At 53.9% G+C, this 16,014-nt stretch overlaps 1 protein-coding gene across 1 annotated transcript in view; it reads right to left on the bottom strand.

Annotated features, from left to right (window-relative positions):
• The window catches only part of KAZN (kazrin, periplakin interacting protein), an 11,225-nt gene extending 4,113 nt beyond the window's left edge, over positions 1-7,112 (bottom strand). The window contains exon 1 of the mRNA XM_010577288.1: positions 6,929-7,112. Coding sequence (XP_010575590.1) covers positions 6,929-7,064 — 136 coding nt within the window. The 5' untranslated portion in view covers positions 7,065-7,112. The remainder of the gene's footprint in view (positions 1-6,928) is intronic.
• Positions 7,113-16,014: the final 8,902 nt, after the last annotated feature.

Raw genomic sequence — 16,014 nt, forward strand, 5'->3', positions numbered from 1 at the left:
CCTCCCCCGAGGGGGGGCCCCTCCCCCCCCCCCCCCCCCAAGCTGCTTTCTCTTAAATAATAAAAGCATTTCCACCTGCATGTAAGCAGGGACAGCACTGTTATTAGATATGCACTGCAGACATCAGGCAGAATAATCTAATAATGGGGTCTCTCCCAGCACCGTATATAACGCGCCCCTGTAATGCACTGCAATAGCCCCTAAATAAGAGCAGCAGCACCCTGCTCAGCCAGCTCTATATAACACATTTCAACTACCTCCTGCATCCCATCCAAGCTCGTTACAACTGCCAGGTGGAGATTTACTCAGGTAAGAACTTATTTCTGAGTACAGGTATTACCGTTAAGTGTGTGCTGGGAAGATGCATAATAAAACAAGTGCTTGGTGTAGAGCCAGTAAAGAGGGGAGAGAGCTTGCAGGTTAGCAGAGAAAAAGGTGTGTGTGTGTGGGGGGGGAAATCAGACCAAATAGTGGAAGAAGAGGGAGATGTTTGGGACCAACTACTCTGCTATTAAGCATTGGAGGTAAATCAAAACCCAGAAAAACAACAAAGCAGCTAAGAAATGCTGCAACGATTCGCTCTGTCCCATGACAGGGAGCGCTTGGGATTCTTCCTTGCCCACTTCAATGACCATGACTCCTGCTGGGACAACTCAGCCCCTTCCAACACTGGGACTTTCCTTACTTTTTTTCCAGCTTGGGAAATTACTACAGAAACCCTCTAAAAATAATCACAACCAGACCACATCTAAGTTTTAAAAAAAGCACTTTCCTGCCGCCTGTGTATATTTAACAACATCCTTGCCCCTGCCCAGTTATTTCACATGAACTAAAAACTTGCTGGAAAAGAAAAATTAATGATAAGTTGACTGAGCCATACTGGGGTGAGATCCAGACCCCACAGAAGCAGGTACCCAGAGTTACCAACCGCACTGGCCGCAACTCAAGGACACGTTAAGTGCTTTGGGCTCCAGAGGGGGAATTTCTGCTCCTCGTAACCCTTCCCGGGCAGGGTCGGTCTCAGCCCCATCCCTGTAGGATAGCACACTGCTGAAAACCCCTCTATTTTCAAGCCCTTGAACACTTTGCGACACACACACATATATATATATATTTATTTTTTTAAATTGCCTCGAGGATACCAAGAGGCTCTTATAAAAGTTTAAGTCACATTTGCACTCTCTGATGCTAGAGGCAACAAAAAACTCCTAAAGAATGTAATTAAATATTGGGTCCCCTATAGCATACGACCTGCTTTAATTAGTGGCAGCGTTCAGGGTCTTTCAAGACTTATGGAAAACACTTTGTTGCTTGCCGGGGAAAAAAAATAATGCTTAGAAGTACAGGAGAAGAGTATGTACCATCTCCCAAGGTTGAATATTTACTAATATTCACACCAACCAGTAATGCAAGATGGTGATGGGCTCGGGGTATTGCAAGAGCACATTTTTTCCTATTAACCCAACAGGACAATTTACCATTTGTTTCAGTTCGTATCCAAGAGATTTGTTAAAATTCCTGCCTTCCCCCCCCCCCCCATTACCACCGCTCTCCCTCCTCCAAAACCGATTAGCTCCTAAGCTTAAAGAAGATTTATCAGTCATTTGAGAACTTCACTCCAAACCCAATTAATAGGAAATTAATTCAAAGAGGCAGGAGAAAAAATAAAAAAGTTAGGCAGAAGTGAGCAGTTAGGGCTGCCAGCGGCTCCTGGACTGAGCACCGCTTGGTGCAGCAGCTTAATACGTTCTTAGCAAACAAGCCCTGCTAATTACTTGGCCAGGGAAAACGAGCCATTGCAATCCACGGCACGATGGCAGGGGCAGTCAAGGAGGAATAAAGCGGGTTTTCACTGGCCATCGGGGCCATCCAAGGAAGTGAAATGGCTTTTCTTTAATCTGATGACCCAGGGCCACGTTTCTGTATCCCAACCCCCCCAGGAATATCTAAAGAAACTCTCCCACAGCCCGTCTGCACGGCGGGCTCTGGCAAAACCTCTGACCTGTTCATAAACCCAAGACAACAAGAGAAGCAAGAAATCCTAAACCCATCCCATGATCGGGAAGTGTTTCTCTCATGCAGCTTATTTGCATTATTTATTTCCCCCTCCCACCCAAAGCACATGGCAGAAGTAGAGCGGGCGACATGCCAGCCCCCCCCCCGCCCCGGACTCGGCAGCTTGGCACCAGCCCCAGCAGCAAGCGATGGGAGAGACGGGTCGGGAATGGTGCTGTGAACCCCCCCAGCTCTTGCCACCGCCACCCCCTGCATCTCCCCCCGCACCATTAATCCTGCGCGAGGTCAACCGCGCTCCCGTTACCTGAGCTTCCGCCTCCTGCCACACGATCCGTCCCCCGAGCATCGCTCCTTCGGGAGGATGATGGATGCAGAGCAGTAACGGGACCTGCTCCGTGTTGGGGTCCTCCCGCAGCCAAAACAATTAAAAATACCCCCCCCGTACCCCCCCAGTGCCTTCTGTTTCCAACTTTACCTACAAGCCGAAATCTAATCGCTCCGATACACCAACCTTGCCCCAGACAGCAGCATGGCTATAGCTGCCGTGATGCCACCACCAAAGGTGCCACCACCCCACGGCCCCTGTCCAGCTTCAACACCTAACAACTTCTGCATCGGAATTAGCTACTGCATGCTAAAACCAGGCATCTCCCTCTCTAAGATGGGGGCTGCTATAAACACCATTCCCCCCCACTTCAAAATTAATAATAGCAAACTGAGGGAAAATGACGGGGTGGTGGTCACACCATCTAGCTCAGGTTTGCTTAGAGGACGTAATTAGTTTATTGCTTTTTACGATCAGTAATTAGTTACCTTGGTAATGTGGTATTAGATGAAAAACGACTAAGTTCGGACTGTAAGAACAGCGTCTCTGCCTGGCTTCCCACTCCCGGGATGAAGCAGCAGAGCCCAAACACAAGTCAGGGCACTGGCAGCCCATGTAGCCTGCCTCTGACCCTCCTGAAGGGCAGCTCCCTGTGACTCCCATCGGCTTCAGAGTACTTCTCTCACCCTGTGCAATGTGGATTTTCATACCAGGAATGGAACTGGAGCTGACTTATCACTTACTGAATCATACACTTATTTTCTAACACTGGGAACGGCATCCTCAGGGGCCACCACTCAAGCCTCGGTGATGCCCTGTGCAAGAGGAACGCATAAATCCATCCTGTCCCATTAACATTTACTTAATTTCTCCTGTTTCTCCATCCCAACTATGAAATTCAATATTGTCACCATGACTAACCCATAAAATCGGCCAGCCCCACGCAGGAATTGCAGTGCCGCTCCTCGCTTTGTAATTAAATCAGCGCGCGCACTCCCCGGGCGCAGCCATCACTGTCTGCAGAGAATATCTTGCTGTTGAAGACGTCAATGTTACGCCGTGTTGGGCAGAGTCAGCGCTCGCTCCTGGGTGTGCGGAGGTTCGGCACAGGCAGGAAATTCAAGTGCAACATCAAATTTCAGGAAAAGATTAGGTGAGACATTTGCCTTGGGGGAATTTACCTGGAAACACCCTGCTGTGAGGCCAAGTGCTTTTCAAACCAAACCCCCAAGGGTCAACAAGGTGGTCAATGACTTCTGCTGCAAACTTAAGGTGGGTCTTCAAAAGGAGAAGAACATGTTTTCTGTACAGAGCCCCATGTCCTTTAGGCGGAGAGAGGCTTCCTCAGCTGGGTCCACGGCTGGGACACCCATCCGCTGGGACGCCCATCCGCCCATTCCTTTGCTATCCCCCCCTTGCTGCAGCCAGCCGGAGGTGCCGAGGGTTTCTGCAGAACGCTTGTTCCAGCCCAAATGCCATCTCCGGAGGGGGTCACAGCTCCAAGTCGTGGGTTTGGGAGGGAGGAGACCGGGCTACAACCCATTTGCAGAGCAGACGTGAAGTCAGTTCACGCCTTCCCAAGCAGCGGGGAAAGCGAGCCCGAGGTCTCCACCTTGGCACTTGAAAAGGAAACAGAAACCAGGTTTGCTCTCCGCGTGATAATCCCGCAGGCGAGCTCCAGCATATTGGATAATCCTTCCCAGAAATGGGGTTTCTGCCATTAGCCCACACGCTCAGAGATGTCACCCGGCCAAGAGGCTCCTCGAGTCCTCCAGGCACTCGGGCACGGTCCCTTCCCGCAGCAGGACCCAGCAGTAATAAAGCTGTCTGCAACTTTTCCCGTCGGAGATTTCCACTTCAGGAATCCAGACCACATCCATCCCTTCCCAGCCAGGGCCAGGGCAAAAAAAATAACTCTGTTAAAACTGTAAGCACGGCACCGAGTCTCAGACCCAGCAAAGGATGAGAGGACGATAGGATGTAGCGCTGCAGGATTTTTATTTGGAAGTTAATTGATTAAAAAAAGAAGTGCAAGAGATGGAACTAGCCCAGAAAAAGGAGCAATAAAGACGCATAAAGCACATGCTGCCAGGGATACAGAAACCTCTCGGGTTACTCCCGCAGAGCATCCTGTGCTGCTCCAGATCCCCGCTCCCTCCCTCCGCAGCAAGGGCTTGTTAGCACTGCACGGGGAGGACACTGCACAGGCTTATTGCCCGCGCTACCCTGTGCTAAATGCTGTCGGAAAGGGCTGGAAACGCATTGCCAAGGAGCAACGATGAACCCACCCTCCTCCATCCAGACCATCACAAACCAAACCCTGCGCAGCCGTGCAAAATGAAGGCTCTTAAAATTGCTGGAGCCCCCGAAAGCAAACTCCGCCAGCAAACCCTCTCCGCTTCCCTCTGCGTTAAGGTCCTGGCGAGCCAGCATCTATCTGAACCAGCTGCGTCGTACTTTCAGGCTCAGAGCCAACAACGACGACAGATTTCCATATAATTTATCTGCTAATGACATTACACACGACCCAATGTGGGTCGCGCATCGCTGCAGGCACAGGGATGCTGCAGCCGATGCTGCCGGGCACGGGGCATCCTTCAGCAAAGACCGCGGGGTTTTGCGGTGATGCATGCTGCAAGGAGGGAGGTGCTCTTGGGAGATGCTCTTTGGCTGCAGGACACGACCGACACAAACCCCTGAGCTATGGGACAGCACAGCCAGGTTTCCCTACGCTCCTTGCACTGCCTTATCCTGCAGCTCCTTACGCTAGAGCCATTACTTCCCCAAATACCTCTATCGGCAGATACATTTCTCCTTGGCAGAACCATTCACTAGGCACAGTTACTGCCATTTTTCCTCCCCTTTTGGCTACGGTTTCTCTATGGACAATTTTTCACGGAAAAGAAAAAGGATTCCGCCCCCCTCCAGCTGCTGATCCTGTTTCCACATTACCCATCTCTGTTCCCACCACCGTGCTAAGCCTGCTCTGCTGCCCAGCACCTCCAGCCCAGCTCGCGGGGCCGGATCCAGCACGGCGAGCTTTTCCAAATTACGCAAAAGCTTTCCAATATTGCAGAGGGAGAGAAGGAGCATTGATTTAAAAAGGCTTCTTGTTACGGGCCTTTCCAAGTGCAAGCCGAGATTCCCTCTTCCTAGCCATCACACCTGCAGAGAAGTCCTGGAAAACCAATCCCAGCAGCTCATATGGCGGCCAATAAAAGCCCAGTAAAACCCCAACATTATATTCCTTAAATACTCACGATTCTCAAGCCAAACTCACTTTTCCTCTGTACTATCCTCCACAGAAGTGCATATGACCTCACTGCAGCCTCTTAGATGACTTACGCTTTTCTTTTTTTTTGCAAATAGTCTTAAAATAGTTCTGCTTTTCTGTATTTTGCATTTATCAGCACTTCCTCCTCCCTGTCCGCACAGAGCAAATATTCTCTCTCTACTTAAGGTTTTTCTTCTCCAATTACAGTTTTATAAACCCAGAGCATTTCCTGCTGCCGGAGGCTGCACCAGTGGCAGGGGAGCGGGGGGGGAGGGGGCAAGATTTTGAAGATATTTTGGCTGTTACTAATTTATAGGGACGCTTTTGCAAATCAGAGAGTAATAAAATAAAATTTTCCCAACTTCCCCGCTGCCAAATCCAGACACAGCCCAATGCCCTGCCTGCCCCGTTGCATCTCAGCATCCCAGACCAGGGGAAATGCAGCAGGCTGGGGCTCTCCTGCCCCACAGCTCCTCACGTGCCGCTCAACCTCTGAGCTTGAAAACTTTTGACAGCCTCTCTTCATAATCCGCAAACACAAGCTGACAAGTGGAAGTTATACTCGGCATGTTGGGGATTTGAGATGATATTTAGAGCCGCAGCGCTGCCAGGGTTTGACGCATGAGAGCTTTCCCCTGCTCAGGATCACCCCCCCGACTCCGGCTAACAAACCGTCCCGCCCGGACTTATTGTCAGCTTGGTTTTGGGGAGAAAAAGCTGCAATGTTGCGTTTTCCTTCTCCGAGGGAGGGAGAGCACGGCCCCGACCACTGCGGGAAAACACCCAAATCAATGCATGAAGAAAGGAGGAGACCCTGCACGTCACCTGGAGACCCAGCCTCTGCTTTCCACAGCGCTTGAGAACTCCATGCGGGATAAGGAAAATTGCACTCACCAGGAAACTCGCTGCTTCCCTCCTAAAGAAGTCCGAGGGGCTCAAATCCAACCCACCCCCACCTCGCAAACGTCTCCAGCTGCATTTCAGCTGCTCTCTTGGCTCTACTCTACAGCTAGCTGTGGGGGAATTACTTTGCAACGCTGCAACCCCCCCCCCCCCCCATATCCCATTTCCCAGCCCGTCACTGCACCCTGGTCCATCCCGGCTCCGCATCACCCCTCGCCGGGGCAGGACGGCAGGACGGTGGGTCCCAGGGAGCACTGCCCTGCGATCAAACCCCCCGCCCGTGCACACGGTGAACGCACGCTTCAGAGTCCAAATGGAAAGGACGGCTTTTCCCTTCCTTGTTAATGAACTTCTTGCAACTTTAGGGTCCCGGGGAGAGATGCCCGAGAAGAGGGACACGCAGCCCTTACCCTGCAGAGCCTCCTTGGCGCGCGCCAGCTCCTGCTCCTTCTGCGCCAGCTGCACCTTCAGCTCGGTGGCCGAGAGCACCTCCGGCGACTTGCTGCCATGCGTCTCCTCCAAGTCTTTTGTCAGCATTTCCTTCATTTGCCGGAGCAGGTGAACCTCCTCCTGCAGCTGGGCCACCTCCTCCCGCAGCAGCGCTGGAGGAAGAGGAGACACAATGCGAGGAAGTGACCGACAGCTCCCGGCACGGCCCCGCTGCAAACTCAAACCCCGGGGCAAATCCTGCTGGGGTGCCCACCCCACCCTGCGTGCAAACCCGCTTTGCACAGCCCAAAACCCGCAGCGGTGCTCGCAGCACCCCGGGAATGGAGGAGGAGGAGAAGGCAGGAACGTGCTGGGGAGGGCCCTCCACTGGGTGTTAGTTTCTGGTTTTTGCATTAAGAAATTAAAAATAAGTAATAATATATAATGATAATAATAAACCAAGAACCACTCCCCACCCAAACCACTCGCTGACGGGGTGCTCATATGGCCAGTGTCCAACAGAGGCTGCCGAGCTCCACCGTGCCCCATATGAGACGCCTCAGCTCTGCCTCCAGCCGTTCATACAGGCATAATCAACAAAATTCAACAAAATCCCTCTGAGACTGGAAAGGGGAAGATGACGCTTTCACCTGCAGAGCTGAATCTTGAATTTTTCAGGTTTACGCCCAGCGACCGCTACACCCCTCAAAGCAGCTAGGTCACAGGATCACCCCAGCCCCGGTCCCCTCTGCACCGGGGGAAGCGCCGGCAATCTCATTTCCTATGGCTGCGCCCACTGCTTAGTGTAATAAAGTGCTTTTCTGCCATTTCCACATTGCACCCATCGCCCTCATCTCCCCTCGCTATCCTCTTCTTGCAAAACACTTCTCGGCCGTGCATGCGCCGCTGCAACCCTGCACACGAGCCAGACATCGTGATCCAAAATGACTCACGCGAGCGTGTGAACAGTTTGACTTGGCTTCCCACCCCCTTTGAGAACGTGCGGGAGAAAACCCATTACTCATCCAAAGGTGCTTACTAATTTCCCAGGTTTGCACCATGCCCCTGGCCACGGGGAGAAAAAAAAAACCAAAACCAACAAATCCCTCAGCACACGTTACAGTTACCGGAAAAATAAAACAGAAATAAAATATAAATGCCCCCTCTCCAAGTTACCGTGGTGGGATCCCTTCCCCAGTGCCACCGAGTACCAGACAGCCTGGGGAACAGCGGCTGAGCAGGAAACATAGTGGGTTTTCCCCTTATTCTTGCTAAGGTCCCCCCGGCACACGCGCCGGGCCGCTTCCTTTCCGCCACCGTTTGCGAAGCGAGGAGGTGACGCCGGCGGCAGGATGGGGCGAGGGGAGAGGCGGCTCCCCCAGCCCCGCCAGCAGCTGCGCCAGGAAGGCATAAAATCTGGTTTGCATACTTGAAATGCTTCCCGTATGAAAACTGGCAAGGCCCCATTCTGTAAATTATTTAGCAATAAAGTCACTAACGAGGAACAGTCGAGCTCCGGGCTGGGGATTTCGGCGCAGTCCAAAGTGCTTTCCTGAAATCCATATGAAAAGCAGGAACCGAGAGGCGGCCAAGGCCAAAGTCATCTTCCCCAGGGACTGCAGAAATGCAGTGTTTCCCCTCCAGCCTTTGGGAACCTGAGGCGGGGACAACACGAGGGACTCATACCCGGTATAACATTTACTGTGGAAAACCCACCCAGCACCTTCCCCGGCCACAGAAAGCCCCGTGCAACCCCCCAAAACACCAGCGGCTGCCACTAAGTGCTCACTTTTTTTTTTTTTCCCCCACCAATAATTCACTTTCACCTTTCATTACAAACTGCTTCACCCGGGAGATACAGCAGGCTATTCCCTGGCAAATGATTAACTGGCGGAGGAGGATTGAGGCAGGGCAGTCTGTGCAAGGGCGACCGATCCCGACAGATTTCTGCAAATTGCAGCATTTCGGTGGGAACCCAAAAAATCCCCACCTGGCGGGGACCCCTCCGGGGAAGGGAGAGGGGAAACAAGCCCAAGGAAGGGCAGCCCAGCGGGGATCACTGCAGCAGAGAATCCCGGAGAAGTCCTTTGGCAGGGCCCGAAAGCAGATTTGCAGCTGATTTTTACAAAGCTCCTTTCTATAAAGAGCTGCACAACACAGCTTCCCCAAAACTGCGCTGTGCCCCTCTGGTCCCCGTTAGAAAATGGCGAAAAAACTCGAAAGCATTCCTCCTCCAAAGCATGCAGCAAGGCAATTTAATCCCCAACTTAGTACTCGGCTCCCGATACGGGCAGAAACTACTGAAAGATTAAAATTCAAGACCTGTAAGAAGCTATAGGTGCAATCTGGAAAGGAGCGTGCAGCACCACGCTCCCCACACCACCGGCTGCTGGACGCATAGCTTCGGCTGCAAGCCAAAGCCTACGGAGAAACCTGAATTATTGAACTTGGGATCAGCCAGATACTCAAGATACTTGCTTTTCTACACACATATATATATATATAATTTAATATATATACACACACAAAAAAAACGGATTGTGCTTTGCAGTATGTATTTATTTTTGCAATATAGATCTCTTTTGCAATAGATACGTATTGCAAAGCACAATCCATTTTTTGTGTATATATATATATATATATATAAAAAAATTGCAAAGCACAATCCACGCAGCCAAGGTTTGAGGGGAACAACCCTACGCCTCTCGCTAGGCTCAAACAGCGAAAGACACACCGTCAGCTCTCGTAACACATCACAAAGCGTTGTAGTCCTTGCTCTCTTCCCGACTCCCTCCTGGGGCTGCCGCCGATGCTTTCGCTGTAGAAACCAGGAATGGGCTTCAAGGCGAGTCAAACCCTCCGCACTCTTCCCAGCAAGTTTTTAAAGGGTTTTCTGGGAAAGAAGCTGGCATTTCAGGAAAGCGATGGGGGCTACAGCATCTCCTGCTCTCCTCAGTTCTCTCTGGAAACCACTTAATGCAATTATATATGACATTATACCAAGCTTCGTCATAGTACCTGCTGCCAGGAGGACTGACGCTGGACCGAAGCAGTGATCCCATATGCTGCCTTACACCTGTAATTACCCTCATTTGCATAGAGGATTTCCACCCTGCTCTGATATTTCCCCAGCCTGCCAGCGCTCATCCACCAAAACCACACCAACACAATCATCCCCCCCCCCAAAAGCGGTTCCCCCAGCCCCAACACCCAGCATCTGCTCGCCATCACTCTCCTCCGAGTTTCCATCCCGTCTTAACCGGCATCTCTGGCTCAAGAAGGTCCTAAGGAGAAAGCCCATTTTATCTGCATAAATTGCATTAAGAGAATGACTGGGCTTGAAAGGGAAATTTTCACGTCATTTTACAACAGGGAGGGGTAAAAATCCCTGCTGCTATGCCAAGTTTAAGCACCTAAATAAACAACCCAAAAAGTGCGATTTAGAGGCAGCTCTTCACAATTGTTACAGAAAAGTTCCAATAACCAAGAAAACAGGGCCAATTATTCAGACACCTCATTTCAGCCTCTATTTCTTCCACATACAGATGGCTCGGCAGGGATTCCCATACGCTTCCCTGCGAGCTGGCTGGGTCTGTGCCTCTATTTGAAGCCATGAAGGAGCTGTATGTGGCTTGAAGCGACCATCAGCCCTCTAGAATGGGGACCTGGGCTCAGGCCCCTGCACAAGGGAGTCCACGTGCATTCAAAACACGATCCAGCGAACAGAATAATTTTTAAAAATTTTTTTTTGCAGTTCAACCTTGCAAGCATTGCTATATTGGGGCGCAAAGTTACACTTGCTATTCGAAATTGCCTCTGAAATGCAATAGCCCTGATGCGAAAAGCTTCCCCAGCACATTTTCCCCAGCATTTTTGCCCCTTTTTACCTCCTCTTTTTAACCTTTTTTGGGGGGGGGTGTTGTCTGTGCACTGTATCTCCTGAACCCCCGGGGGAAGGAGGCATCGCCCCGCGTGGACGAGCCCCATCGCACGCTGGCTCGTTCCAGCCCCTTCCAAATCTGCCGCAAGTGGGCAGTGATGAAATTAATGCAATTTAAACACTTCCCAGACTAATTGACGAAAACTACCATTCAACACCAAAATAATTGGCTCTTAATTATATTTCAGTTGATAGCATCAAACTTCCATAGCACTGTCAGATTCTGCATCCTTTATGCTTTAAGTACTGGTTAGTGTTAACAGACAAAGTAAATAAGATTTTTTTATTTTTTTTTAATTGCGGTGAACACCTCCAGACAGCATTTGGGGCTGAAGTTTCCACTCCCGCTCCTGCAAATCCCATCTTGGACTCCTCTCAGCAGCAGATCCACCAGCCATGCAGCAGCAAAGCCTTTTCTAGTCTTGGAGCAGGCATCCATTTAAAAACATCCATTTAAAAGCCCTTTTTTTCCCATGTAACTCAGCTGACACAATTGCTGTACACGCGCTTCTGTCTTCGGAGGGTACATATTAAAAATGAATGCAGTATAAACGACAAGCTTTATGTTGGTGAAATTAGTATCTTAGGTGAAAGGTGCATTTTGTGCCGCTTTTGCAAGTTTACCGGCAAGATGGTTTTTGCTTTGCTGGGCACAAGGCAAGGTTTTTTTTAATCCAGGACATCAGCAGGAAAATGGCCAGAAGACACAAGCGTGCGTGCCCTGGGTCGGAGCAGCGGTGTATCAGCAACGGTGGCCAACAGTGTGCAGAGAGAACAGCCTCGCTGGTGGACCAAGAGCTTAAAATCAGCAGTGGATCACCCCGAAGGGCGATGTCACAGGCCCTGCACAGAGATGCAAATGGGGGGAAAAAGAGGCAAAATGGGAAAATGCAAAATCTCTGTGCTAACGGCATCACCTAAGAGATCCTCAACCATTGAAAGCATGGTGCGACCCTTCATCCCTCCTCCCCCCTGCAGAGCTTTGGCCCAGGATAGATAGACCAAAAGATATAGACACACGCACATATAAATACACATATGTACATATACTTCTGTCCTGGGATGGGAAACAGAAGGGTCAGAAGATAAAGACCATTATTAGAAGGAAATAATGATTCAAACCCTAGGGATGAGTCAAGCTAGTATTTTAAAAAGCATCTCATCACTTTTGATCGTTAAGTAGCTCCCCAGCTTGGGACCTGAGCCTCTTGGAGCAAGGTTCAACCAAACACTCCCCCCCGCCCCAGCCCGCACGACGTACGGTTTTCCCCTCTCAGCACATCTTTGCAAGGAATAATTTGGAGGAAAAGCACAAATCGCCGGGCACAAGGCTGGGTGACAGCCTGGGGCAGAGCAGGGACACCAACCGCTGCCACACCCCGGCGTGCAAACAGCCAGCTTCTCTGCGGAGCACGGGTCGTGCTCAAGAAAGCATTTCGGTTAGCTCAAAATACACTTGGATTTGCAAGAAGACCCAGTTACCGCCACTGCCTGGGACCTGCTGGTGCAAAGCCAACACATCCAACCCCTTCCATTGCCACCTGGACACCCCAATGGACTCGCAGCTGCTCCAAACCAAACCCCATCATCTCCTCAAGGGGAGAAGCACAAGGGCCCGTAATTTGCCCATCGCACCCCTTCGCCGAGTCCCGCTGCTGCGCATCCCAGCTACATCCCCGGGCACAGCGTCTCCCGCAGCGTCGCAGCGCTCCGTGACCTCGGAGGAGATGTCGGCCACCACCGCTCCCTCCTGGCTGGGCACCGGGGTGCTCAGCCACGCGCTGCAGAGCCTCTTAGGCTAATAAAGTCAATTTTGGCTCCAGACATCCATCTTTTAAAGAAGGAAGCTTTAGATTTCATCCCTTGCTATCGCCGTGATGCTGCGAGCGAGCGAGCGAGCTGTCATGCCCGGACACAGGTACAGATGCTCCTGAGCAAGTTTGGGTTAAAGCTTTCACCCAATGTGCGTAAATCCTTACAAACACCATTTTTGAGCATTTCCCGAGTTAGACCCCAGCTCAGCCTTGGCACTTCCATACGGTCACAGCCCCGGGACAGGACCCCCAGCCATACGTCCCGACCGCACACCATCAACCCGCACTCGCACCCGTCTCGCTTGCAGCCATCGGGTAGAGACCGCTTGCCTGCAAAGTTCCCCCCGTGTCCTGGCACCCCCCAACACCCCAAAAAAACCCCAAAGGACTGTTCCCAGCAAGCCGAAGCCCGCTCGCTCGGCTGCCCCGGTCACACGCCGGCGGGTGTCTCACAACGGGTGTAAAGAAATAAAACCTGATATAAACCTCCTGTGCATCCTGGTTGGGGGGGGCAGAGGGATTCAAGGAGACAGACTGGAGGTTGCAAAGGCTTTCAAAAGCACACAGGGTTTAAAAGCAGCCGGCCGGTGGGCTGCGACCTCCGTGCCGGCCCCCAGAGCCGGCCGCCGAGCCCTCCGCGAGCTCCCGGCGCGCTCCAACTTCTCCGCCAGACAAAATGGACTACGGGGCGCGGGGAGCCGCCCGCCCGCCCTCCCCACCGCCGCGGGGGAGCCGAAGCCCCTCGCCCCTGCCCTGAGCTTCGCCCTCGGCACGGGGACGACGGCACGCAGCGCGGCAACCCGCAGCCACCCTCCTGCGCGGCCCCGGCGAGCTTCGAGGCGCGCTCGGCCAGCTGCCCGGCGTTGTTTTGTTTCTCCCAGGAGGAAGCGAGCTACAACAGCACAAAGCGAGCGAGGGAAAGAAATGCAACGCCGGGCTGCGTTCCCCGCCAAGTGCCGCCCTGCGAGGCGGCGGGACAACCCCCCAGCCCCCCGGGACCCCCTTACCTGCGTGGGCTACGCAGGGGCACAGCACCCTGCCGCGAGCCTCGTCCCCCGTCGCCCCTCGCCGTCCCCGAGGACCCGAACAATAGGCCGAGCGCGGAGGAAAGCCGTGCTCGCAGCGGCACGTCCCCGGCTTGCTCTCCTCCTGCTCCGACTTCATGGCGGGGGAACGGCAGCGTTGGGGGGTCCCCGGGGTCGGGGGGTCCCCGGGTGGGCAGGCTCCTCCCCGGCACGGCACGGAAGCACGGCGGGTGCTACCTGCGCCGGGAATTTGACCTCTCGCCGGTCGCCGAGTTTCCCCTGGCCCGATGTGACGCCGGCAGAGGAGTGGCTTTGCCCGCCGCCGCCGCCGAGCCAAGGTGCGTGGGACAGGGGCCTGGAACGGGCGAGCGTTCTCCTCGCCGCCCCGGGAGCAAAGGGCCGCGCAGGAACCGGGAGCCCGGCCGGCGGCGGAAATGATTCCCGGCTCGCCGGCCATCGCTCCTGCCGCCACCCACCGAGCAGGCGGCAGCGGAGAACGCCCGCGACGCCGGCTCGGCCGCCGCTCTGGTCGCAACGTTCAGCCGTCGCCGGCAGCACGGTGGGGAAACTGAGGCAGGAGGAAGGTAGCGCGCCGTGAAGCGGCCCCGGCTCCGGCACGCAGCTCGTGCTAGCTGTTCCTTGCGAGGAGGATAGATGCGGTATTTTTTCTTGCGATGCAGTTGTTATTTGTTTTGTCCAGGCGGGTTGCAACTGCACGACAGCCGCGGCTGCGGGAGCACCGTGGCAGACCTCCCCCCCCGCAACGGCCCTGCAAACCACCAGGGCTGGACCCACAGCGAGGAAGGGCACAGAGGGGGAGTTGGTGGGATGCGGTGAGCAGGGACACGGCAAAACCCAGCGAGAAAGTAGGGGCTGCTTGCTTTTCTATAATAAAAGCCGCACAAACATACACCAGCAAAACCAAACTCTCTGAATCCCAAGCAGACTCGTGTTGCTTTTTTGCTCCCTATGGCACACGCTGCACCGTTACCTGCCTTCATCCAGCTGCCTGGGCTGCGTGTTTCCAAGCCCTCCCCAACAGCCCCGCTTTTAAAATTTCTTCACCCCACCAAAGAGATGAAGAACCGGGCAGAAGCACTTTGGGTTTACAAATTTGCACCTGTCTCTTTGCTGCTCTCCTCACTAGACGAACGCTGCCTGGCCACGCGTTGCTCAGGGCTGGGTGGCCACCGGCCCCGGGGATGCTTTGCAGGCAGCTCCCAGCACGCTGCCCGCACGCACCTCTCGCTCTGCCCTGGAGGGCAACACTTGCACAAACTTCAGAAAACACAGTCCACCACAGAAAATCACCATATTCTGCTTTCCACCAGCACCCAGCATGCAAAGCCTCTGCCAGCCACCGCCAACCCAGCTCCCCCGCCCTACAGCAGCAGCATCTTAGGCATGGGGAAACTGAGGCACACCCTGCGTGCATGGGCTTTTTTGGGAAGAGGGTGACAGAGTGTAACCGTGGGAGGAGCGAGCCGTCCCTAGCTAGGAAGAGATACAGCCACGGCCATCTCTTACACCAAGGGAGCCTGGGTCAATAAACCAGGTCCTTACCCACCTTGTGACCCTCCCCGGCCCCAGGCCCCGCTGCCGGGCATTGCTCCCCTCCCTCCCCTGCCGCTTCCTCGCCAGCGGCTTGGGAAGGGGGAGGGAGTTGGTTTTGTTTTGCAACAAGCCCTGGTTCTCATTGCAACAAACTCCGGTGCACGCAACGGGCCGGCACTGACGTGGCTTGCGCCGCCGGCAGCCCCGGTGCACGCCGCGGCACCGCCCGCAGCATCGCCGCCCGGGTGTGCGATGCCCCCGTTGCCCCAACTCCTGCCATCGCCAACCTCGGCACCTCGAAGCCCACAAAAGCTCCGCTCTTGGCCGCCGCGTCACCTCCCATCGCTCCCCGTTTGCACAACTCCCCTCCCTGGGGATCAAGTCGGAGCGCGCCCGCCCGTGCCGACTCAGCTCCCGATGCGGCGGGGATGCCACGGCGGCCGGAGCAACCCCAACGCAAGCAAGGAGAACACCGGTGGGTTTGGGAGCACCTGCCCATCGAGTTCTGCTTTACGAACGAGCACGGCGCAGAAGTAACCGTGCGCCTCTTGGCGTGATCTGCCACGGCACGGGAAGGTGCAGAGCAGCGACGTCCCCGAAGCAAAGGGAGGAGGTTCTCTGCGTCACAGGCGTTGCACAAGCCCCAAGCTCCCCAAAGAGCAGCTCCTCGGAGCCTCGTCCGACCCCGCTGCGCTCCTCCCTGGCAGAGGAATCCGGTGAGGGAGCGGGAAGGC

This window comes from Haliaeetus leucocephalus, unplaced genomic scaffold (genome assembly GCF_000737465.1).
Source record: "Haliaeetus leucocephalus isolate CR32 unplaced genomic scaffold, Haliaeetus_leucocephalus-4.0 Scaffold556, whole genome shotgun sequence".
Classification (NCBI taxonomy): domain Eukaryota; kingdom Metazoa; phylum Chordata; class Aves; order Accipitriformes; family Accipitridae; genus Haliaeetus; species Haliaeetus leucocephalus.